Source organism: Ruditapes philippinarum, unplaced genomic scaffold (assembly GCF_026571515.1).
Source record: "Ruditapes philippinarum isolate M1 unplaced genomic scaffold, ASM2657151v2 ctg6122_1_1_1_1, whole genome shotgun sequence".
NCBI lineage: Eukaryota > Metazoa > Mollusca > Bivalvia > Venerida > Veneridae > Ruditapes > Ruditapes philippinarum.
The window spans coordinates 1-24,799 of record NW_026863003.1 but is presented as its reverse complement, the minus strand read 5'-3'; the positions used below and the strand labels follow the sequence as shown (position 1 = coordinate 24,799).

The 24,799-nt window shown below is 36.3% G+C and overlaps 2 protein-coding genes across 2 annotated transcripts; one reads left to right on the top strand and one right to left on the bottom strand.

The window, feature by feature from the left end:
• Positions 1-2,736: 2,736 nt before the first annotated feature.
• On the top strand, positions 2,737-11,758 carry LOC132720854 (uncharacterized). Its single transcript, XM_060705077.1, has 2 exons — positions 2,737-3,068; positions 8,047-11,758. The coding sequence occupies exon 2, from the start codon at positions 8,053-8,055 to the stop codon at positions 9,334-9,336; it is 1,284 nt and encodes a 427-aa protein (XP_060561060.1). The 5' UTR covers positions 2,737-3,068; positions 8,047-8,052; the 3' UTR covers positions 9,337-11,758.
• A 10,558-nt stretch (positions 11,759-22,316) lies between these two features.
• Positions 22,317-24,683, bottom strand: LOC132720848 (uncharacterized; the record flags this gene model as incomplete). The annotated part of the gene is given in 2 exon segments (XM_060705072.1): positions 22,317-22,888; positions 24,554-24,683. Coding segments are annotated over 2 exon segments (669 nt in total), but the record flags the coding sequence as incomplete, so codon positions are not given.
• Between the last annotated feature and the right edge of the window lie 116 nt (positions 24,684-24,799).

Sequence of the window (24,799 nt, the reverse complement as noted above, 5' to 3'; positions counted from 1 at the left end):
TTTCACTTGGCGGGGATTCATTTTATTTACACTGTCTAGTTTATAGGAACATGGTGGGGCTAAGAGCGAGGTTTGGTGCACCATTAACCGGTTTAAACTCCCCAGCAGATATTATTATGCTGCTGACCGTTCCAAGGCGGCGCCCACTGTGTTCCTCAGATGTATGTCTATGTTGTTTCATACTGTTTTGGTGACACTTTTACTTGTGTCCCTTGTTGTTTTCTTGTCTACGGTAAGTATCTCATTGCCTCTAGTTCTTATTTCTTTGATTACGCCCCCCCCCCCTTCCCCCGGTCTCCTGTCCCCTTACCCTTTGTGGGCCTATTATTATTTTCTTTGAATTCCTAATCAGTTACAAATTATTTATCATTTAATGATTAACCTGTCCGTGCTCTGTCTTTGCCCTGTCCTGTCTTTGTTTGGGGTCCGCCTGGGCTCCTTGCCATTGGTTTTTGTTGCTGGGTCGTGTGGGGGTTGCGTTCGTTGAACGCCGCCTTTCCTTGTTGATCTTGTTTATCATATTTTGAGAATTGAGTACCACTCAAGCCGGTGCTAGGGGGCGTGAGGGATGTTGCACGTATTCATTATCCCTCATGTACAGACTCAATCAAACCGAGCATGCAATTCTCTTGTAATTTTGTTGTGATTAATGCTTCCGAGGGATCAGTTGTTTCCAGAATTCACTGCGGATGATCACGTGATCAAAATCGTACAATGGGCTCATAAAATGGCGGCCTAAACGCTCGGTAAAAGCAGTGAAATTGAGGTAAGCATACAATTAACGTTAAATTTATATGTAAAACTAGGGCCGCACGGAACTTGTGTGTAAAAACCACGTACTGTTTTGTTATTGGTTACTTTGTAGCTCTCTCTGTTTAGGCCTGAAAGTCGAAAAAGTTGTTTTGGGTGATAAGTACAATGGCCGAACAGGTAGTAAAATACGTTGTTTGTAAAGTTGCTTAACGAAGTTGTGCATCTTTTTAAAAACGATTACAATATTGTGGCCGAACCAAATTTAATGAGTACAATGGCTGAACGATTTTATTGCCTGTGCTATTTCGTCAAATTTTTCATTGAATTATGCTTGTTTCTCGCTACAAACATGTACATTATATAGAATTTATTTCACTAGCAAATATATGTTTCAATTATTTTGGAAATAAAGTCAGTTTTTTTTGTTTTTGTTTTATTTCAGACGCAGAAAAGGTGGTTCCTTTAAATGGAAAGCATGTTTACGTTTATCTTTGGAATATATACATGTAATGTATATATAAGATTTTAAAATTGTGCTTATATTATCGTTAAATGCTTCATCACATCATATTAAGTAATTCAATATCTTTACAGGAATTGGAAATTTCTTATGTGTTTAATTGCCGGCATTATGGCGAATCGTATAGAAAACGATCAGCTTCATGTCGTCACGAGCAGGTACACAAGGGGAAGGTACCCCATACATGCTGTGGGACATGGTGCCTAAGTCTCGGCAAATTGCAAAGACATTGGTTTGTAAATTGCATATTATACATGAAGTACATAGATGTCTGATATTTCTACATACTGCTTGAGTGTCTAAGATGGAAAGAACGCAAAGAAATGGTTACATGTAAATAAAGAAAAGCTATTAAGAAAAAGAAATTAGATATACCTGGAGCAATATATTGCCCCATTATCTGCTATAAGCAGCGACATACAATGTACCCTTTGTGTTGAGAACGCATTATATATGTTCCTAAATAGGTACAATTAAAGTACAACATTTTTATGAGGACAAATATTATGAAACCCGATTATCATAGCTCCAACACCGTTAAACACAACATGAGAGCTATATTTACATCAATAAACTATTTCTAATTCTAATTTGTTTCAGAGCAAACAACCATGGCGGAGCAAAACTGCATCAGTGCGAAGTTATTTAGTTCCGCCCATTGTTTTCTCGTTTAGGGCACACGCTTTTTATTACTTGGGGACCATACGCCGCTTTTCATGGAATGGCACGGAAGTGTCACATTGAAGGTTCCATGATAACCGCCGTATTAACACATCTGCGGATGTTTCTAAATTCATAATTTTACTATTTCATGTTTAAATGTTTAATTCTGCTTAAGCCGGTGCTAGGGGGCGTGGACGGTAACTTGCACTTTCCAATACCGTCCATGAACAGGCTCAATCAAACCGAGCCTGCAACATTTTCAATTTTGCCGTGTTGGGCTTTCTTTAAGGATTCTGTTTTTATCTATTTTGTTTGTTCTAGTCATCGTCACAAAAGTGCTTCTTACACCTGTATTAGGTCATCAGACTTTATTTTGATATCATATTTTTATCACGTGCAGAAACGTCAATAAAGTTTATTGAGTGAATAATTTGTGTTGCTTAATCAGATTTTGTCGCGAACAGACTGCCTGAAACGGTGTTGATCCGCCATGGTTGTTTGCTCTGAAACAACTGAAACACATTAGAATTTTAGAAATACTGATGTGTCCCGGGTATCAGGCATTAATCAATAATTTAACTGTGAACTGTGTAACAATTATTTATTTAGAAAACTTACCTACATGAACTTTACTTTATCAGTGGGTTGTGAAATCCAGTACCAGGTGTTGACTTTAACAAGGCATAAAATGAAAAATGAACTGTGCATTGACATTTTAAACAACACACTTTAGCTCATTTAAACAGGTTATACCAATGATATTAGCTGCTGGTACTTTATGTGTAAGAAATCATCCGTGACACTTTAGCTGTAATTGTTTGTAAACAATCCTTTTAATCTTGACTTTAAGCTGTCATAATTCCTTAAATGTTTGTATTTTTATGTAAAGTCTGATTTCCTCAGTTGAAGAATGTAATTTTCTAACAAACTGCCAAGTAACTTTGTTAAATTCCACATATTTCACTGTATTTTCCTTGAAATGTAATTTTCATGTGTTGGAAATTTACTGTAAGCCGCCATTTTGTACTTTGCATTATTGGCTATTTATAGCTGTTCCATCGGTTAGTTTCTGTAAACACTAAGTAGGCAGAAGATGTTCCGTTTTGGTACGCAAGAAATAACATCATAAAAGGTAGAGAATTTTTGGAAATAGTCGTTATTGTATTTGCTTATAGCTCTATTATTGTAAAATTTTCCTCCATTAAAGTTAAGTTCAGTCCGATCAGTTTATGATCGTTTCCGATCATTTTTGTCTGACAGCCGTCAACCATTTTTGGTTGTTGATCGTTTTTCTACCATTCCAACCACTTTTGGGCAGTGGTTGGGCGTTTTCATATAAATACGGCGAAATCAGCCGTTTGAGTCAGTCTAGTTTTGTCTTTCTTAGAAGCAGCATCCCTTTACGCTGTCTTTGACTCTTAGAAAATTTGAAGCATTAGAAATTTTGGCGGCCATTTAACTTATTGTATAAATTCGTCTGCGGTCTAGCGCCATTAATTTTAGTAAGCAAGATTCTTTATAGAAAGACGATTTATTTACAAGATACTCATTTTATAAGAACTTACATCATAATTTGTTACTATCTCGCATTATATAATTAATATTTATTGACTTTGAACATTATTTTTCTGCTGTTATTGATGAATGATATAAGCGGCTACGGTTTTACTGACTTGCATATATTTTTATGGAACGCCGTTAACGTCTTAATTTAATACGCGATTATATCAGCGAAATTTTGATTTAAATGCATCCTGTGCTATACTAAAGTAAATTATTCATAAGTATCATAAGTTAACAAACTCATAAGTTGTATTAACATCTAAATATCTGATATCTGTGTGTATTTAATTACAAATGAACATTGCTCATCTTTTCACTGTGAATAATTGTGACAGTTGCTGCTATATATAATAACTTATATATTATATTGTGTGTTGACATTAATTTATTTATACACAAAATAAATTTTGTTGAAGTGTACATCTGATTTGTTCTACATTTTTAATATACATATCTGGTTCAACTGCTATTAGAGGACTCATCTGCAAAGTCTTTTCCTAATTAATTCGAACCATTAGTGCAGTAACATCCCTATAAGATTGCAAAAGAAAGCGCTACCAAAAATAGATCAACAAACAACTCCTGCTAAAGCCCTGTACTGCCGGCACGCGACATACTATATTTCGTGGTGGAAAGCGGTGGGATCTGATTCAAAACACGTCAGATCCAGTGATCGAACCAACACTTCCAAGTATATAGAATCATTTATCCAGATTTACCATAGCATCTTTGTTTTAAGATGGCCGAACCAAGAAGTGTAGATAGCGAAGGCATTATTTCTTTTAAAGAAAATCAAAATATAAGTTGTAATGATGAGCCTTCTGATGGTTGTGACACAGATTATTTAGACGTTGACTCAGATGCTGGTATCCATCTATCGAGGGAGATCACAACAGGTAATGGTGATTCACAAAAATGTGGTTATACAAGAGATGTCAGTCATGATGAATGATGTAACAAGTGTACTTAGAGATGTAGTCCTAGAGTTGAAAGACTTAAGAAAGTCGACTTTGCAGGCAAATAATAGCAACAATCAACCTGATAGTATTATTTCAAATTCTCGTACCAACAACATGGAAAATACACAATCACACACGCATGTTAACAATAATGCTGATTCACGACAAATTAGAATGGACAGTGTAGGTGACACGCAAAACCAGAATGGTAATCGTGAATGTACAACTACCCCAAGTTACCCCCACTATCGTGAGTTCGTACCCAGAGTCCATGTACAAACTTATGGTAGATACAAACCCCCTTACAGCTCCACTGATAATGACAATGCTTATGACAGCAATGCTTATCAGTCTTATTATGCTGATCCAACTTGGTACAATAGAGGTAATTACACAAATGGTCTTCCATACAACTCAAGAGCCTCACATAGCAGCATGCCTGTTAAGATTCCAGCATTCACTGGTAATGAAGATTGGGTTGTTTGGATTACACGTTTTGAAGCTATTGTGCAGAGATGGGGTTGGACCGAGAATGAGATGCTTGACCAGCTTTTACCGAGAATCGAAGGACACGCAGCGAATTTTGTGTTTTCACAGCTACATCCGTCACTTCTACATAGTTATAGAGACCTTAAGGTTGAACTTAACAACCGCTACAGAACTATTGAGACACCAAGACTATTTGCTTCTAAGTTCAGCAAAAGATCACAAAAGGTTGGTGAGACTGCTGAAGAATTTGCCGCAGAATTGAAGGTCCTATATGATAAGGCGCACGGGTTCCGAGACAGGAAAACAAGAGATGAAGACCTGGTGCGTAGGTTCCTTGACGGACTTCGAGACGACGAGATAAGGTTTGCTGTTGAATATGGTAAAGAACCAGAAACAGTAGACGAAGCTGTCTTTCATGTGGTCAACTACATACAGACCAGGAGAAATAGAGAGGGAAGAAACAGGGAAAACCTTAGAAGAACAAGTCAGTGGACAGATAAAAACTCAGATGATGTTGTACCAAAAGAAAATAACCATTCCAACTTGCACAGCAGTAATCAACAGGATAAAACAAATAGTTATTTTAAGAAATCTTCATCTCGTGCTGTAAACACACTCGAAGGCACAAGTGAGCGTAAAATGTTAGAGACTGTTCTAGAAAGACTAGAAAGGCTCGAAGATAGATTTGGTCAAGGTAGACAGAAACATAATTCAAAACAGCGTAGTGAATGCTACAATTGTCACAAACTGGGACATTTTGCACGAGAATGCCCAGAAAGAGCAGCAGAGCCAGAACCAAGGTACAAGACCTCTAAATATGATTTGAATAGCAACACTAGGGATAATTTAAACTTCATGGGACCAACTCTTGCGGCCGAAGAGGGGTCCTGTTAGAGCAAGTAGGCCAAGAGAACATTGATATTGATACCGTGGCTAGAGAGGAAAGGTACTCTGATAAAAGAGCGAAGGGATTTGGCAGGTCTGCAGAAGCTAGTGAGGTGCCAGCTGATGATAAGGGGCAGGTAACTAGCATGGGGGCAGACGAATCTGTCAATGAGCCATTCGAGGTTGTAGGAAAGAGCAGAGTTAGGCAATGTAGAAACATGAGCGATGGTATTTATATCAAGGATCTGTTGAAGATGTACCGATAGTTTTTACCAGCAGATACTGGGGCATCTAAGTCTGTAATTTCATTTCGTGTTTACAGCAAGATAAGCAAAGATAAGAAGCCGATTTTGAAGGACTCAGCATGTTTGCGAGGTGCAGGTGGGGCGCCAATAAAGGAATATGGCAAGGCAACATTCGCGATGAAACTAGGGTCGTTGGAGCTTGAAACTGAAGCAGTTGTAGCGGATATCAGAGATGACGTACTGATAGGGGTCGACGTTTTGTGTGGCAAAGGTAGGGAAGCAGCTGACCTTTTGCTTAGTCGAAATGTACTTATTCTTCAGGGAGTTGAAATACCATGTTTTCAGGTAGGCAAGGGCTGCAGCTCCAGACAAGTATCAGTCGCAGAAAATGTTGAAATACCAGGGCAAGCTGAGATGCTTATTGATGTGTATGTCAATAGAGTCGAGGAAGATGACATTGACAAAGAAGCTGAGTATCTTGTTGAACCTACAGATTGTTTTGCTGCAAATTATAAACTAATGATGGCCAGTACTTCGGTTGACATCAACAAAGCCACAACATTCCAAGTTCAAGTTTTAAATCCATTTTCACATCCAGTTTCTTTAAGGCAAGATGCTATAATAGGCAAGGCAGAGAAAATAGAAAGTGAAGGTAATACCATCATTGAGAAGAAAAATGCAATAGTAAGTGAAATTCTTAAAAGTGTGCGTAGGGTAGATATCGCAAATATGTTAGATATTAAAGAAATGCCATTTAACTTGATAACCGGAGACAAAGCACATGATCAGATAAAAGCTCAGGTTACGACATCAACCGGGAATAAGACAGAAGAGGAAAAACAAGTCATTGGACCGTTTGAGAAGGATGATGATACTTTCTTCAAACATGAGAAGGATCTATACCTTGGTTGTTTAGCAGGTGCATACAGGTCAACTCCCAATGAAACAACCAAGTTGACCCCAAATTTGATGACTATTGGGCGAGAAATTCGTTTACCTGCTGACCTTATATTTCAACACGTGGATGGCACAGCTGGTACAGTCACAAATCTTGGTGATTATGTACAGAGCCTAAAGGATAAAATGCTTCACGCACACGAGGTTGCCAGGCGACATTTAGGTGCCAATGCGAAGAGACAAAAAGAAATCTATGATGCTAAGTTGTCCTTCACAAAGTATTCAGCCGGTGACTTGGTATGGTGCTTACATGAGACAAGAAAAGTTGGCGTAACACCGAAGCTGGAAAAGGCATATGATGGTCCATTTGTGATTAAAACTAAAATGTCAGATATCAACTTTGTACTTCAGGTTGATGAAAAGGGGACAGAAAGACTTGTGCATCATAATAAGCTTAAGTTGTATCTGGGAAAAAGTCCACCGCTTTGGGCAGATCGGTTAGCCAAGAAGTTAAAATCATGTTAGATGATTACGCGGTTTTATCAAATATTGTGTTAATGTGTAACATGAATATATGATTGTGTATATATATATTACATAACTTAAAAATAAAACTTTTGTTTTTTGTACTTTTTTGTGTATATCGTTAGTTTAGACTATGTGATGAAAATAAACGTTTTGTTCTTTGTAAAAATTCATTAAGATAAATATGTGTTTACAATGACTGTGTAACATTAAAGTGCAGAAAATTTTAGACAAACGATAAACTGTCAAATTTACTTTTAAGAAACGCGTACATTTTAGCCCGAGTTTGCTGTCAGTAACATGGTCGTAAAGTTCAAACATGAAAATAAAGTTCGCGTAAATACCATATGAGCGAAAGTGTCATTGCGAATTTGTGAGTCTTTGCGATTTTCGACGACTAATACATCAACCATCGTTAAATAACACGGAAGGGCATCGACACGGTTGTCTAAGAACAAAAAGAAGTCTTCTTCGTTCGAGTCAGTGAGCCACACCGCCTTTGATATAATGTGACTATCACTTGAACAATCCTTTCTTATTCTTTCAGATTGGCATGTCTCTGTCACAGTTTCGTAACAGAGGGCGAGCATACAAGTGCAAGAGGTGCACTAAGGTCCAGCGAAAAGGTAGAATGGTTGCACACATACTCAAGCATCATGTACCATTTGATAGAGTACCGTTTGCATGTTCTTTGTGTGGGTTCCGCTGTCTGGATAAGCAAGCCTTGATGGACCACATAACCAAATACACGAGACATAGGGAGGAGGAAAGTCGCTATGGTACTCCCGATTACAAAAAGATCTTACACATGGCTGGTAATCCGTACCAGATTGGGGATGATGACATGGAACAGCTGTCAAGGGATGAGTCCCTTAGATGGCACGCCAGGAACCAAATCCAAGAGGGGCCAGATGACAACGATTGTTTTTATGAAGAGGACGAGGAGGTAGTTTCAGGGGGCATGGTGTTACCACAATGGATGGCTGGAACAACAGTTCTGGGAAAGACTGCCACTGCACCACCATCCACTCCAGCTATAACCAAGCCAACTGTGAGGACCCCTCTTCAGACACTGCCTATGCTAACTCAGCACGACTTAGCTGAACTGTCGTACAGACCTACACAACAACTACCACAACAAGGACGAACTCCACAGCAAAATCAACAATTAAGCCATCAACGTCAGCTCTTCACCATCAATAGTAACGACCTGCTTTCATTCCAGACCACAACCACGGATTTCCATTCTAACCAGAAAGACACCAACAATAACTTAATGGACGAAATTTTGAACACACCCGTAATTAACCGGAGAAGTCCACTTAACACACCCTGTCTTGATGAAATAGTTGTGCAAGAAAACTATGCCAACGACCCCTTATTTCGGGAAGATTTACAATCTGACAGCTCTAGAATGGAACCACCAACCAAACGACAAAAGACGACAACAGACAGGGAGCAACAGACAGAAGACCAAGAAGCAGGTACGACACCCAACATAACGAAGGCCATCAGTGATGCCGCCAAACTCATCGCTGATGCCATAAATTGTAATACAAGTGCTGTTCAGAGTAATGAAAAAGCCCTTCATAAAATTGGAGATGAACTCGTCAGGGTGGAGAGGAAGCTTTTTCAAATTGAGCGCGTATGCACGATCATGCAACAACAACAACATCAACAACAGGAACCTCATCATAATGAACATTCAGAAAATAAGGAAAACAAAAAATCGAAACAAGCATTCAAGAGTGTAGTTAAAAAATGTGAACTGAACAATAACAATAAAGATGTATTTGATGGACTTTTAATAATCAACCTGCTTAATACTATAATGTGATTTTAAAACACAAACATGGACATTTATTACGATTTAACAAAAGTGAACAAATGAAAATACAGTTGAATACATATAATTTGTATTGACTTTAAGACAATACAGTGATGCTCCAAAAGTGAATTATCAGAAATTACAAAATAAGCTGTACATGTTATTAACTTGAAGAAAATGTGTATGAACTTTATGATGTACAGTGACGTTTCAAATGTGTATGAACTTTATGATGTACAGTGACGTTTCAAACGTGCATGAACTTTATGATGTACAGTGACATTTCAAATGTGTATGAACTTAAATATTTATAGTGATGTTTTTAAATGCGTACAATCAGAAACTACAATATATTGAGTATATTAACTGGAAAATAATACAGTGACGTTTTCAAATTGTGTATAAACTTAATGTTTTGAAAGTGAACATTTAGACGTAATATTTGAGAGAAGACTGTATAGACATTGATTATTATGGTATAAAGTTATGTTGCAATTATGGAGAAATAGACTTACAATTTAAAGGAAGTGTATATAAACTTTGTGATATACAGTGACGTTCTAAAAGTATTAACTGTAAAGTTGACATATTCTAGTCACTTGAGATTATTGAATTTATATTATTTCAAGTGCATGTAATCATATTGAATATTTTTTACAAAAAATATTTTATTGACTTTAATGTTCTGTGTCGAACAACTTGTGATAATTAATATGTTAATCTTAAAATTTTAACTTGTGTTAAATGTATGGCAACAGGAGTTTAGCCATAAGAACCAGGGGGTAATGATGTGTCCCGGGTATCAGGCATTAATCAATAATTTAACTGTGAACTGTGTAACAATTATTTATTTAGAAAACTTACCTACATGAACTTTACTTTATCAGTGGGTTGTGAAATCCAGTACCAGGTGTTGACTTTAACAAGGCATAAAATGAAAAATGAACTGTGCATTGACATTTTAAACAACACACTTTAGCTCATTTAAACAGGTTATACCAATGATATTAGCTGCTGGTACTTTATGTGTAAGAAATCCTTATCCGTGACACTTTAGCTGTAATTGTTTGTAAACAATCCTTTTAATCTTGACTTTAAGCTGTCATAATTCCTTAAATGTTTGTATTTTTATGTAAAGTCTGATTTCCTCAGTTGAAGAATGTAATTCTCTAACAAACTGCCAAGTAACTTTGTTAAATTCCACATATTTCACTGTATTTTCCTTGAAATGTAATTTTCATGTGTTGGAAATTTACTGTAAGCCGCCATTTTGTACTTTGCATTATTGGCTATTTATAGCTGTTGCATCGGTTAGTTTCTGTAAACACTAAGTAGGCAGAAGATGTTCCGTTTTGGTACGCAAGAAATAACATCACAAAAGGTAGAGAATTTTTGGAAATAGTCATTATTGTATTTGCTTATAGCTCTATTATTCTAAAATTTTCCTCCATTAAAGTAAAGTTAAGTCCGATCAGTTTATGATCGTTTCCGATCATTTTTGTCTGACAGCCGTCAACCATTTTTGGTTGTTGATCGTTTTTCTACCATTCCAACCACTTTTGGGCAGTGGTTGGGCGTTTTCATATAAATACGGCGAAATCAGCCGTTTGAGTCAGTCTAGTTTTGTCTTTCTTAGAAGCAGCATCCCTTTACGCTGTCTTTGACTCTTAGAAAATTTGAAGCATTAGAAATTTTGGCGGCCATTTAACTTATTGTATAAATTCGTCTGCGGTCTAGCGCCATTAATTTTAGTAAGCAAGATTCTTTATAGAAAGACGATTTATTTACAAGATACTCATTTTATAAGAACTTACATCATAATTTGTTACTATCTCGCATTATATAATTAATATTTATTGACTTTGAACATTATTTTTCTGCTGTTATTGATGAATGATATAAGCGGCTACGGTTCACTGACTTGCATATATTTTTTATGGAACGCCGTTAACGTCTTAATTTAATACGCGATTATATCAGCGAAATTTTGATTTAAATGCATCCTGTGCTATTCTAAAGTAAATTATTCATAAGTATCATAAGTTAACAAACTCATAAGTTGTATTAACATCTAAATATCTGATATCTGTGTGTATTTAATTACAAATGAACATTGCTCATCTTTTCACTGTGAATAATTGTGACAGTTGCTGCTATATATAATAACTTATATATTATATTGTGTGTTGACATTAATTTATTTATACACAAAATAAATTTTGTTGAAGTGTACATCTGATTTGTTCTACATTTTTAATATACATATCTGGTTCAACTGCTATTAGAGGACTCATCTTCAAAGTCTTTGCCTAATTAATTCGAACCATTAGTGCAGTAACATCCCTATAAGATTGCAAAAGAAAGCGCTACCAAAAATAGATCAACAAACAACTCCTGCTAAAGCCCTGTACTGCCGGCACGCGACAATACCATCATAATATTGAAGTAAATATGGCTTCCATGTTATGTTTAACGGTGTTGGAGCTATTATAACCGGGTTTCATAATATTTGATCTCATAAGAAATTTTGTACTTCAACTGAATCCTTTAAGGAACATAAGTAATGCGTTCATTTCTCAACACACAGGGTACATTGTATGCCGCTGCAAATAATAGGGCAATATATTGCTCCAGGATTACCTTATGTCGTTTTCTTAATACTTTTTATACGCCCGTTTGAAAAACGGGACGTATTATGGGAACGCCCCTGGCGGCGGGCGGGCGGGCGGTCGGGCGGGCGGCGTCCAATTTTGTCCGGAGCATATCTCCTACATGTATGGAGGGATTTTAATGAAACTTCATATAAATGTTCACCACTATGAGGAGCAGTGTCGCGCACATGAACCAGGTCTCTAGGTCAAAGGTCAAGGTCACACTTTTAGAGGTCATTGAAAAATGCTTGTCCGGAGCAAAACTTCCACATGTATAGAGGGATTTCAATATTACTTCAAAACTTCCACATGTATAGAGGGATTTCAATATTACTTGGCACAAATGTTCACCATTGTGAGGCGGAGTGTCGCGTGCAAGATTCAGGTCCTTGCGGCCAAGGTCAAGGTCACACATAGAGGTCAAAGTTCAGATAAAAATATGAAGATGTGTATATGGACCATTTAGTCATCATTAATTGAGGGATTGTAACACAAATGGTCATTAGCAAGACTATGGCTGTGATACATATAATTTAGGTCAATATATACAAGGTCAAGGTCACTAAAGATGATGAAATATCCAGATTTTGTAAATAGAATTTAATCAAAGGGAGACAACAAAGTTATTACTTTGTTCATAAATGACTTACACAATTACTCCCCTTGATCTAAAAATAGAATTTAATCAAAGGGCATGAAATAATCCTCTTTCTTGGACTTGAGTATGTTGTAAAGAATGTAACATTTATTTACACATGTTTCATTCATTGGTCAAGATTCTTAACTGTGATAACTATGGTGTTCTGTAGACTTGGTATTTGTTCATAAAGATCATACAGTAATTACCTTATCAAATGTAAATACTTTCTCATAGAAATTTAATTATATTTTAATTTTCAAGTAAATATCAGTTCAGCTCATTCAAAGATTAAGAATTGTAATGAAATGTATTTCCCTAGAATAAAATCTTAAATCAGAATTTTTTAGTTATTAAATTACATGTACTTTTTATACGCCCGTTTAAAAAAAGATAAAAATATGAAGATGTGTATAGGGACGATTTAATCATCATTTATTGAGGGATTGTAACACAAATGGTCATTATAATGACTACGGCTGTGACACATGTACTTTAGGTCAATATATGCAAGGTCAAGGTCACTAAAGATGGTGAAATATCCAGATTTTGTCTGGAGCATATCTCATACATGTATGGAAGAATTTTTATAATACTTTATGGAAATGTTCACCACCATGATATGTATTGCTCCATGCATGATCCAGGTCTCCAGGTCAAAGGTCAAGGTCACACTTAGAGCTCATTGAAAAACGCTTGTCCGGAGCAAAACTTCTACATTCATAGGGGGTTTTCAATATAACTTGGCACAAATGTTCACCATTGTGAGGCTGAGTGTCGCATGCAAAATTCAGATCCCTGCGACCAAAGTCAAGGTTACACTTAGAGGTCAAAGTTCAGATAAAAATTTGAAGATGGTTATAGGGACCATTGAGTCATCATTTATTGATGGATTGTAGCACAAATGGTAACTATCATGACTACAGGTGTTACACATTTAATTTAGGTTAATATTTGCAAGGTCAAGGTCACTGGAGATGATTAAATATCCAGATGTTGTCCGGAGCATATTTTCTACATGCATGGAGGAATTTTAATGTTACTTTTATAGAATTGTTCACCACCATGAGACGTAGTGCCCTGCACATAAACCAAGTCTCTAGGTCAAAGGTGAAGGTCACAGTTAGAGCTCATAGAAAAACACTTGTCTGGAGCAAAACTTCTACATGCATAGAGGGATTTCAATATAATTTGGCACAAATGTTCATCATTGTGAGGCTGAGTGCCGTGCATAAAATTCAGGTCCCTGCAACCAAGGTCAAGGTCACACATTCTGTGCATATCTTCCCTATTGATTTGTTTTAAGGTTCATTTAACAACACAGTGCCAAGAATAAAAACTTGCTTGCTAGATAACACTTATCCATAATGCCCCCATCTCCATCTAAAGCTTTTTCGTAAAGGGGCGTATTTTGTGACTATGGCACCCTTGTTCTTTATGTAACCATTTCTTTGTGTTCTTTCCATCTTTGCCACACAAAGATGTAGAAATATCAGACAGCTATGTACTTCTTGTATGATATGTAATTTACAGACCTATGTTTTTGCAATTTACCGAAACTTAGAAACAATGTCCCACAATGTGCCTTCCCCTTGTGAACCTGCTCGTGACGACATGAAGTTGATTGTCTTCTATACGATTTGCCATAATGCCGGCAAATAAATACATAAGAATTTTGAAGATATTGAATTACTTAATATGGTGTGGTGAAGTATTTAACGATACTATAAGCACAATTTTAAAATCTCATATAATATTCATTACATGTATATATTCCATAGATATACGTAAACTTGCTTTTCATTTAAAGGAACCACTTTTTCTGCGTCTGAAATACAAAAAATAAAAAAAACAAAATGTTTGTATTTTATTTTTGTATTTTAAATACTTTTACGCTGATGTACACGTGTGTTATCAAAGCAAAATACTATCAAGATGACATTGTATAGCAAGCAAACTGAATTCATTTAATTTAATACTTCTTCCTACCCAACTTTCACTTTCAATATCATATTTGTATGATTTCAAAGACAGGAAGCGAGAAACAAGCATAATTCAATGAAAAAAATATGACGAAATAGCACAGGCAATAAAATCGTTCGGCCATTGTACTCATTAAATTTGGTTCGGCCATTGTACTAGTTTTTAAAAAGATGCACAACTTCGTTATGCAACTTTACAAAGGATGGAAATTTTTCTTGACGGGCAAATTTCCAATTGTGCACAAGATGTCATTGCTAATTTTGCTCAAAATGCGTTTCTTTTACTGAAAACAACGTATTTTAGTACCTGTTCGGCCATTGTACTCATCACCCAAAATAATTTTTTCGACTTTCAGGCCTAAACAGGGAGAGCTACAAAGTAACCAAAAACAGAATAGTACGTGGTTTTTATACAGAAGTTCCGTGCGGCCTAGTTTTACATATAAATTTAACGTTAACTGTATGCTTACCTCAATTTCACTGCTTTTACCGAGCATTTTGGCCGCCATTTTATGAGCCCATTGTACGATTTTGGTCACGTGATCATCCGCAGTGAGAATTTTAACTAAGTCTGTACATGAGCAATAATGATAAGATGCATCATCCCTCACGCACCCTAGCACCGGCTTAAGTGGTACATGTACTTAATTTTCGTAATTTAAAAGTGCTGAATCTGTGGACCACAAAAATATAACAACACTGAAGTGAAGAACCGGGTTACTTTTTACAACTCCCTAACGGCACCCGACATTAAAATTTCACTTGTGATATTGTAGATGTTTGTTAGTACTTCCTCCACCAGTAAGGTTTGAAAGTCGCAATATCACCTCTGTTGGGCTGGTGCGACGTTAAACCCAACTAAAGATATTATATTTAAAGTTTGGGAACACCCTAATTTGTAACATATCATTGTAGCGGTTTGCCTTGTATTCTATAGCATAAACCGGAATTACTCGTATCCGAGCTGCACGCAATATTTTTTAACTGATTTTAACGACCAATGAAAAAAGTTACAATATTTGTATACACTGTTCATAGAAAACTGTACTTACTTTTCAAGGGCTATATATTGACCAATAGGTGCCTTAAATGAACCCTCATTAAACCGATTCTGCAATTTTTATGTGATTTTGTTGTAATCAATGCTTCCGAGGCATCATCCTTCTTCCAGATTTGTATATGAGTTATCAAGCCGGTGCTAGGGGGCGTGAGGGATGTTGCATGTATTCATTATCCCTCATGTACAGATTCAGTCAAACCGAGTCTGCAGTTTTCCTGTAATTTTGTTGTGATGAATGCTTCCGAGGGATTACTTTGTTTCTAGATTTTTATACTTCACAACAGCAGGTGTGAAGTGCTGTGTGGCAGCTGTAAAAAAGTGCCCTGTACTTCACTTCAGTGTTGTTATATTTCTCTGGTCCTTCGGGATCATTGATGCCAGCACTATTAAGTGTTGAGAATTGAGTTCCGCTCAAGCCGGTGCCAGTGGGCGTGACGGTAGTTGCATGTTTTCATTATCCCTCATGTACAGACTCAATCAAAAAACAAGAATAAAGATCAACAAGGCAAAGGCAACGTTCACAGGATGCGGCCCCCGACACAACCGAATCTGCAATTTTCACGTAATTTTGTTGTGATTTATGCTTCCGATGGAGCACTTTGTTTCCAGATTTTCATAACCTCTGATTCCCTTTCAAAATTCCATTTTATTTAGTTCCGCCCATTGTTTTCTCGTTTAGGGCACACGCATTTTTTTATACGCCCGTTTGAAAAACGGAACGTATTATGGGCCCGCCCCTGGCGGCCGGGCGGGCGTATGGGCGGGCGGGCGGCGTCCAATTTTGTCCGGAGCATATCTCCTACATGTATGGAGGGATTTTAATGAAACTTCATAGAAATGTTCACCACTATGAGGAGCAGTGTCGCGCACATAAACCAGGTCTTTATGTCAAAGGTCAAGGTCACACTTAGAGCTCATTGAAAAATGCTTGTCCGGAGCAAAACTTCCACATGTATAGAGGGATTTCAATATTACTTGGCACAAATGTTCACCATTGTAAGGCGGAGTGTCGCGCGCAAGATTCAGGTCCTTGCGGCCAAGGTCAAGGTCACACATAGAGGTCAAAGTTCAGATAAAAATATGAAGATGTGTTTATGGACCATTTAGTCATCATTTATTGAGGGATCGTAACACAAATGGTCATTATCAAGACTATGGCTGTGAAACATATAATTTAGGTCAATATATACAAGGCCAAGGTCATTAAAGATGATGAAATATCCAGATTTTGTCCGGAGCATATCTCCTACACTTAGGAGGGATTTTAATGAAATTTCATAGAAATGTTCACCATTATGAGAAGCCATGTCACGCACATGAACTAGGTCTCTAGGTCAAAGGTCAAGGTCACACTTAGAGCTCATTGAAAAACGCTTGTCCGGAGCAAAACTTCCACATGCATAGAGGGATTTCAATATAACTTGGCACAAATGTTAACCATTGTGAGGCGGAGTGTCGCGCACAAAATTCAGGTCCCTGCCACCAAGGTCAAGGTCACACATAGAGGTCAAAGTTTAGATAAAAATATGAAGATGTGTATATGACGATTTAATCATCATTTATTGAGGGATTGTAATTACAAATGGTCATTATCATGACTACGGCTGTGACAACATGTACTTTAGGTCAATATATGCAAGGTCAAGTCACTAAAGATAGTCCGCCTCCGTGGGTCGAGGGGTTAGAGTCGATGACTTCTAATCTAGTTACCTCTCTGGCGTGGGTTCGATCCCGGAGATGCTTTGGTAGTTAGCGCGGAGGAAGGTAGTCTAGTACTGGTGTAACTCTCCAGGAACGATGGTTAGGAAACTACCGCCTATATGACTGAAAATAACTTTTTAAAAAAACCCGTAAAATGAAACAAACAAAAAAACAAAAAAGTCACTAAGAGGGTAAAATTTTCCAGTTTTTGTTTTGGAGCAATCTCCACATTTTTAGGGGAAGAATTTTTTAAAAATTAAATTTTAAAGGGGGGGGGAATTCACCCACCCATGGTTAAATGAATTTTGCCCTCCCAAACCTGGCAATTTTTCCAGGCCTCCAGGTTCAAGGTCACCAATTTTAACCCCCCCTCCTTTAAAAAACGTTTGGTTCCGGAAAGGCAAAATTTTTTTCTCCCCTTCAAAAAGGGGGGAATTTCCCAATAATAAACTTTTCCAAAAAACAAATTTTGCTTAAAACCCAAATTTTTTTGGGGCCCCCGGAGGGGCGCAAGGCAAAAATCAGTTTTCCCTTGCGAACCCAAAATTTTCCAAGGGTTTTCCCCCAAAAAACTTTTAAGAGGCCCAAAGGGTTTTAAGGCCATTTAAAAATTTGAAAAAATGGAAAAAATTTAAAAGGGGGACCATTCTATAAAATCAATTTAAATTTTTGGGGGTTGTGGGGCCCTCACAAAATTTTGAACCCTTTTCAAGGACAAAAATTTGTGAAAAATTTTAAATTTAAAGGGTTTTTAATTTTTATTTGGGCAAAAGGTAAGGTAAACTGGAATAAAATTAAATTTTTAGGAAATTTGGTTTGTCCAAGGCCTTTATTTTTTTACCAATTGAAAGGAGGAATTTTAAATTGTTAAAATTTTTTTTATAGAATTTTCACCACCTTTTGAAAAACGTTTTTCCCTTTGCCACATAAACCCAAAGTTTTCTTATTCAAAGGTGAAATTAACGGGGAGAGCTTTTTTTTTAAAAAAAACGCTTTTTCGGACAAACTTCTTACATTGCTTTGGGGGGGATTTAAATTTATATTTCACAAAATGTTTCTCATTGTGAGTTTTGATTTGCCGTCCCAAAAAATTTCACCCCTTTTCCCCCAAGGTCAAGAGAAACAAAACCTGTTTCTTTTAATCTTCCCTACTGTTTTGTTTTAAGGTTCATTTAAACAACACATGCCAAAAATAAAAACCTTGCTAGTTTAAACTTATCCATAATCCCCCATTTTTCCACAAACCCTTTGGGTAAAAAGGGGCCCCTATTTTGGATTTATGGCACCCTTTTTTTTATTTGGGGGCCCAAATATCCCCTTTTTTCATGGAATGGCACTTACGTTTTCACTTTAAAGGGTTTCCAGAAAACCCGGGGCCATACCCCAACAAAAACCCCTGCGGATTTTTAAAATTAAAAAATTTTCAATTTTGCCGGGGTTGGGTTTCCCTTTTAGGGTTTTCATATTTTCTCTTTTCTTTAAAAAATTTCAAAACATATAATCATTTCCCTTTTTAATTTGACTCTTTTCATTTTTTTTAAACTTTTTTCAGCCCCGGCCCAGAACTTTTACGGGAAGGTTTTAGCTAGCTGTATAAATGTATAAAATTTTTGAAAAAAAAGAGGGGCCAAGGTGGCCCTGATTCGCTCCCCCAAAAAAAAACTCTTTTAAAGTTTTGGGAAGGGTCAATATATTGGGAATTTTAAAATTTGAGCATAAAATATTTTAAAAAACAAAAATTTTGGAGAAATGCATACCGGGGGCTTTTAAAGTTTTAAAGTTTAAAAAGGGGGTTTAATAAAATTTTTAAATGCCCCAAATTTTGAAAAATACTAACTAAGAAGCTAAAAATTTTTGGTGACATCCATAAATTTATTTCATTTGGGAAATGATGTTTCGAAGGCTTTTTCTTTTTTTCGCTTTAGCGGCCCCTAAAAGGGGCTAATCAAATTAATATAAGTAAACTTGATAGTAGAGTACCCAAGAATGCTTCAAAGTTTGGTGATCATCCATCAATTGGTTCTGAAGTAGAAGACGTTTAAAGGTTTTTCTATTTTTAGCTTAAGCGGCCCCTAAAAGGGGAAAACCAAATTAAAATGAGTAAACTTGATAAAACATTACCCAAAAGTGCTACAGACAAAGTTTGGTGATCATCCATTTATTAGTTCTGTAGGAGAAGCTGTTTAAACATATTTCTATTTTTAATTTTAGCGGCCCCTAAAAGGGGCTAATCAAATTAATATGAGTAAACTTACTAAAAGACTACCCAATTATGCTACAGACAAAGTTTGGTGATCATCCATCAATTAGTTCTGTAGCAACAGACGTTTAAATGTATATCTACTTTTAATTTTGGCGGCCCCTAAAAGGGCCAATCAAAATAATATGAGCAAACTTGATAAAAGACTACCTAACAATGCTTCAGACAAAGTTTGGTGATCGTCTATCCATTAGTTCTGTAGAAATAGACATTTTAAGGTATTTCAATTTTTAGCTTAAGCGGCCCTTTAAAGGGGCCAATCAAATTCATATGAGCAAACTTGATAAAAGACTACCCAAGAATGCTACAGACAAAGTTTGGTGATCATCCATCAATTAGTTCTCTAGAAATAGGCATTTAACGGCATTTCTATTTTTAGCTATAGAGCCTAAAGGGGCGAATCAAGTCCATTTGAGCAAACTTGATAAAAGACTACCCAAGAATGCTACAGACAAAGTTTGGTGATCTTCCATCAATTATTTCTGTAGAAATAGACATTTAAAGGTATTTCTATTTTTAGTTTTTGATTAATTGATCAAATTAATATGAGCAAACTTGATAGAACACTACCCGAGAATGCGACATAATTTCGGTACATACAAATAGAATCGAAGGGGCTTGGAAGCATGCTAAGGACCACTTTTGGAAGATGTCCGGAACAAAATCAAGTCAATTGAAGGGTTACAAGGGCGGAGATTATGCGGCGTGCTGAAGTCAAAGGCAACACATATGTGTCATTCTTTGATCTCATGAGATCAATTTATACTCTAGATGACCCACCTTTCTGGCCCGGGACAGCTGGAAACTGGAAATGAGAAACTGGGGAAACCGGACAGTGGAACCAGAATTAACAAACGCAGGGAGCGAATCAAATTCGAGTGTAGACGACAACACTGAATCTAATTTTACCGGACCACCACCAATTCCGCAATCTAGGCCTTCAGCCTCTACACATATTGCACGTGATATCGTCACCATTTCATCTGATTATGATCTTCCAACTTTGCCCAACGACAAAGGGAATCTGCAAATCTTCTGCCAAAAACAGCTGCATAGTTGTCGGACCTATACCCAGATAGTTCATCGGAGACGCGCCTGGAACACCCGTAGTCGTCGCAGGAACCAGTAAAAATAAGAGTACAGGTACAGGGAAGAAAACTTAAGACGGAAAATTTTTAACATCCTCCAGGATACGCACCGGCAAAATCGGAAAGAACAAGGTCCTATAAGAATAAAAGAACCGAACACATACACGAAAGCCAATTATTTGGTGTAGACGTCCTCGGATGACAATTTTCAGTAAATTCAGTAGAAAATATGATAAACAAGATTAACAAGGAAAGGCGGCGTTCAATGAACGCAACCCCCACCCGACCCAGCAACAAGAGCCAGCGGCAAGGAGCCCAGGAGGACCCCAAATAAAGTCTGGAAGTAATTTGTCCCAGATAAGGACCTTTACATAGATGTACCAAGTAGTACAACGATTTAGCCCGTCAGCTATACTATAAATATATAAGGAATATATATTTGTTTCTATTCTCTGTTAACCTTCAAGAAGAAGATATTTACATCGACAGTTGTCACATGTACTTAACAGAACTGAGCAGGCGCAAGATAAGTAAATATTTTGATTTTTACTGTGCATGCGTGTATGATATATTTTAAGCGCCTAAATGATCCAGATCAGTGAGGTTTAGCACAAGGTTGTCATAAAAAGTCGATAAGATTTTTTTCTGCCCCGGGAGGGAGATAACCGGATATTGCCGTAAATTATTGTCAATTGACGTATTGAAAGATTTTTTCGTCAGGAATCCATTTTTTTGACAACTGAAGTTGATTGGCCGTTCTTGAAACATACTTTATAATGATGTGTTTCATTTACATATTTCATTTGCTAACCCAGATAACTCCACATATTGGACAATGTTTTAATTATGAGACAGATTATCATTAAAAGATTAAAAGAAAATCAGGATCATAGCTCATAAGTGTAGTAGTCATCGAGAGGATTTCTGAAGTCAAAAATTGTGATCAACGAAACTGGATAGAAACTGGCAATGAAGGAATCTTCCGAATGCGAACGTGTCGTGACATTTATAACGATCTACTTCGAAATTCATAGGGATTCTATTTCGCTTAAAAATAAGTGCAATGTCTACTCGATGTTCTTGTTGCTTAATATTCATAATTATGTTGTATCATACATCGCAACTAATCTGTTACATCTTGTAGATCCAACTTTGTAAAATAATCACGAAACGACCCCGAGAACGTCATTTTAGAAACCTGACACGTGCTTTCTCCCGTTCATCTTCAAATGAATAGTACTTCGGTAATGGCTACGGAAAATAAACAACAGAGACTTGACGTAGAGAAATCAAACTTTGCTTTTACAACAAAAGTAGACACTTGGAGAAAAAGCCTGAAAATCTCGAGCGTGACATTTTTTTTTTGTTTATAAAAATGGTTTATTATTCATTTCCATTTTAAATGGGACAGGCTGTAGTGTAATATCGTATTTATTAAATGGCTTTATTACACTCCTGCGCGGTTTATGTGATAAACGTACTGTCCATATACATTATCAACTGAATGTAGTACATGTAGGCAGAACACGTTATTGTTATCCAATTAATTTTACACATGTTTATAAACCACAAAACCGGTATGATTGCCCTCAACTTCAAACAATGAAACATACGCTTATTATGTTTTATTCGTTTATTGTGAGCTAACACATAATCAAATTAGTGACATTTTGAGCTATTTGCGATATCTGGTACCCAGAAGAAAGGTGGAAGTTGTGATTGTTACCAGAGGCCAGGTATTTGAAGTCTGCATGTCCAAATTGAACCAAGATGACATCTGCCGCCATATGTACCTGGTTCTCTTTCCACAATAGCTCTCGATCATGACCAGTATCATGACTGGTTATGAGAAGAACAACGTTTTGTGCGTTCGGTCTATCACCGGATGTAGGTGTCAGCGCATGATTGATGATGTAATTAAGCGCTTCTTTAGTATCTCCGCGCTGGTCACCTCTAAACACTTGCGTTGATATAGCATGGAGTGTGTCTGCTTTCGAGGGGTGATCATTAAAGTCAAATATAGGTAGGAAGTCATTTGAAAACATCCCGAGAGCCACGTGAATATCTGTTGTACTAATAGGGAGACTAGAAACAACATTTTGCAAAAACGAATGCACAGCGTTTTCAAAGGGTTGAATTCTGGACGTATCATCAACAACTAAAACCAAATCTTTGACACAGTCTGAAATAAGACGGTTAACACTCTTTACTTAGTGAAATGTAATTGTCGTATACCACCCGTACTTCAAAACGGTCATTGAGAAGTACCACGAACGGATGAAATTTTCGGATCTTTTTAAATCATGACTATGACATCTCGACCCCTTGACACCTCGACGTCTTAACACCTCGACCCCTAAGACATCTCGACCAATGGGACTTAAACCCCTAAGACACTTATACGGACATTTCGACCCCTTATTCTACATTGTACGTGAAGACGTTCAATTCGAAAAATAAATATGCATAAAGACGAAAATACAGAAAAAGTAAATTTGTTTACAAGAAGAGGAACATGTATTGACTTTAAGATAATTTAATAATTTCTTTACTTGTGTTTGCTGAAGCATATGAGGGAAAATGCATATATGAAATGTGAGATATAATATATGTAAAGGAAATTAACTTAATTTTTCATGTTACAAATTATATAAGAAATAGATTAGACTATATCATTTTTGTTATCATAACTACAATTCTACGTATCATAATGTACATTGTAGTTGTAAAATATAGTACATGCAATTCTCGAAATACGTTTAATGGAAATCAAGAAGATCGTTTTCAAATTACAAACATTTAATTATTGATTGTTTTTTTAATTCATATTGTGAAGCATACCATAAAAATGAGACCATTTGACAAATTTGACTTTGACAAGTCTATTCAATATGTAACATAAATTAAGTAGACATGTAAAATAATGCATCGCCAATGTAACATACATGTGTTTGTTACAGAAAAATAAACTAAATCTTTTTAAATTTGTAGAAATTGTAGATATATATGAACACGCAATGCACAAATCGTTATTATCATTATCATAACTCCTTCACTTTTAGTCTTGGGTCTGTATTATGCCCAAGCATTTTATATTGACAAAATCAAATATTATAACTGCTATGTAGCTTTCCTACAGTTCAATGTAACATAACATTAAATGAATAATAAAAACAATGTTTAATTATTGCTTAACCTTAACTTTTCAATATCTTATCGGGTCCTGTTATGAAAATTATTAGAATATTTGCTATTTGCTTTAAATTATTTCTCGAAGTATCTATGATTGATTCTATAATACAAAAATTGAGATAGGGGTCGAAATGTTTTACCCACTAGGGGTCAAAAAGTCATGTAAAATGACGTCTAAGTGTCAAGGAGTCTAGAAGTCATCTTAATATCTTAAGGGTTCGTGGGGTCAAGGGTCTAAATGTCCTACTTGCGTAATCATTTGTCAGTAAAAGTAAATGTTAATTATACTATTGCAAATGAAACACATTCCTTAACACTGCTTGAAATCTTAAAATATAAAATGAAAACAACATAAGTTAGATACGCGTTTCGGATTGACTAAGTTTAAGTTTACAAATAGGTTATATGACAAAATATAAAATTGTAAATCCATAGAAGTCAGACCATAAGGTAACGGTGATAAAAAACATTCTTTAATACACACATATATCATAATTTGTCAAAGTGTTTACAGCTGTTCTTCAAAGATTATACAAAATGTCCAATTAAAGCCGACATAACTAACACGTAGTGACTATTATAATAAGAGATTGAGATATAACATTTTATTTACACAACAAACAGAAAATAGAAAACTAGGGGTAATATACATTACGTGATATTGGTTTTGGTGTCTGTGGTGCAAGATGGTTACAACGGTCTTCCATACAACAAGTAACTGTTAAATCACGTGGCTTCACATGTCTTTTCCCGAACACTCCGGCGCTTAATGGATGGTCACATTCCTTAAAATAGTATACAGGTTTTTCGTTACGTATTGTATCATAATATTGTAACAGCACACTGATCCGAAAAACGATTTAGATCTTAAAATATTTTTAAAATGTTCCACCTCAGAAAA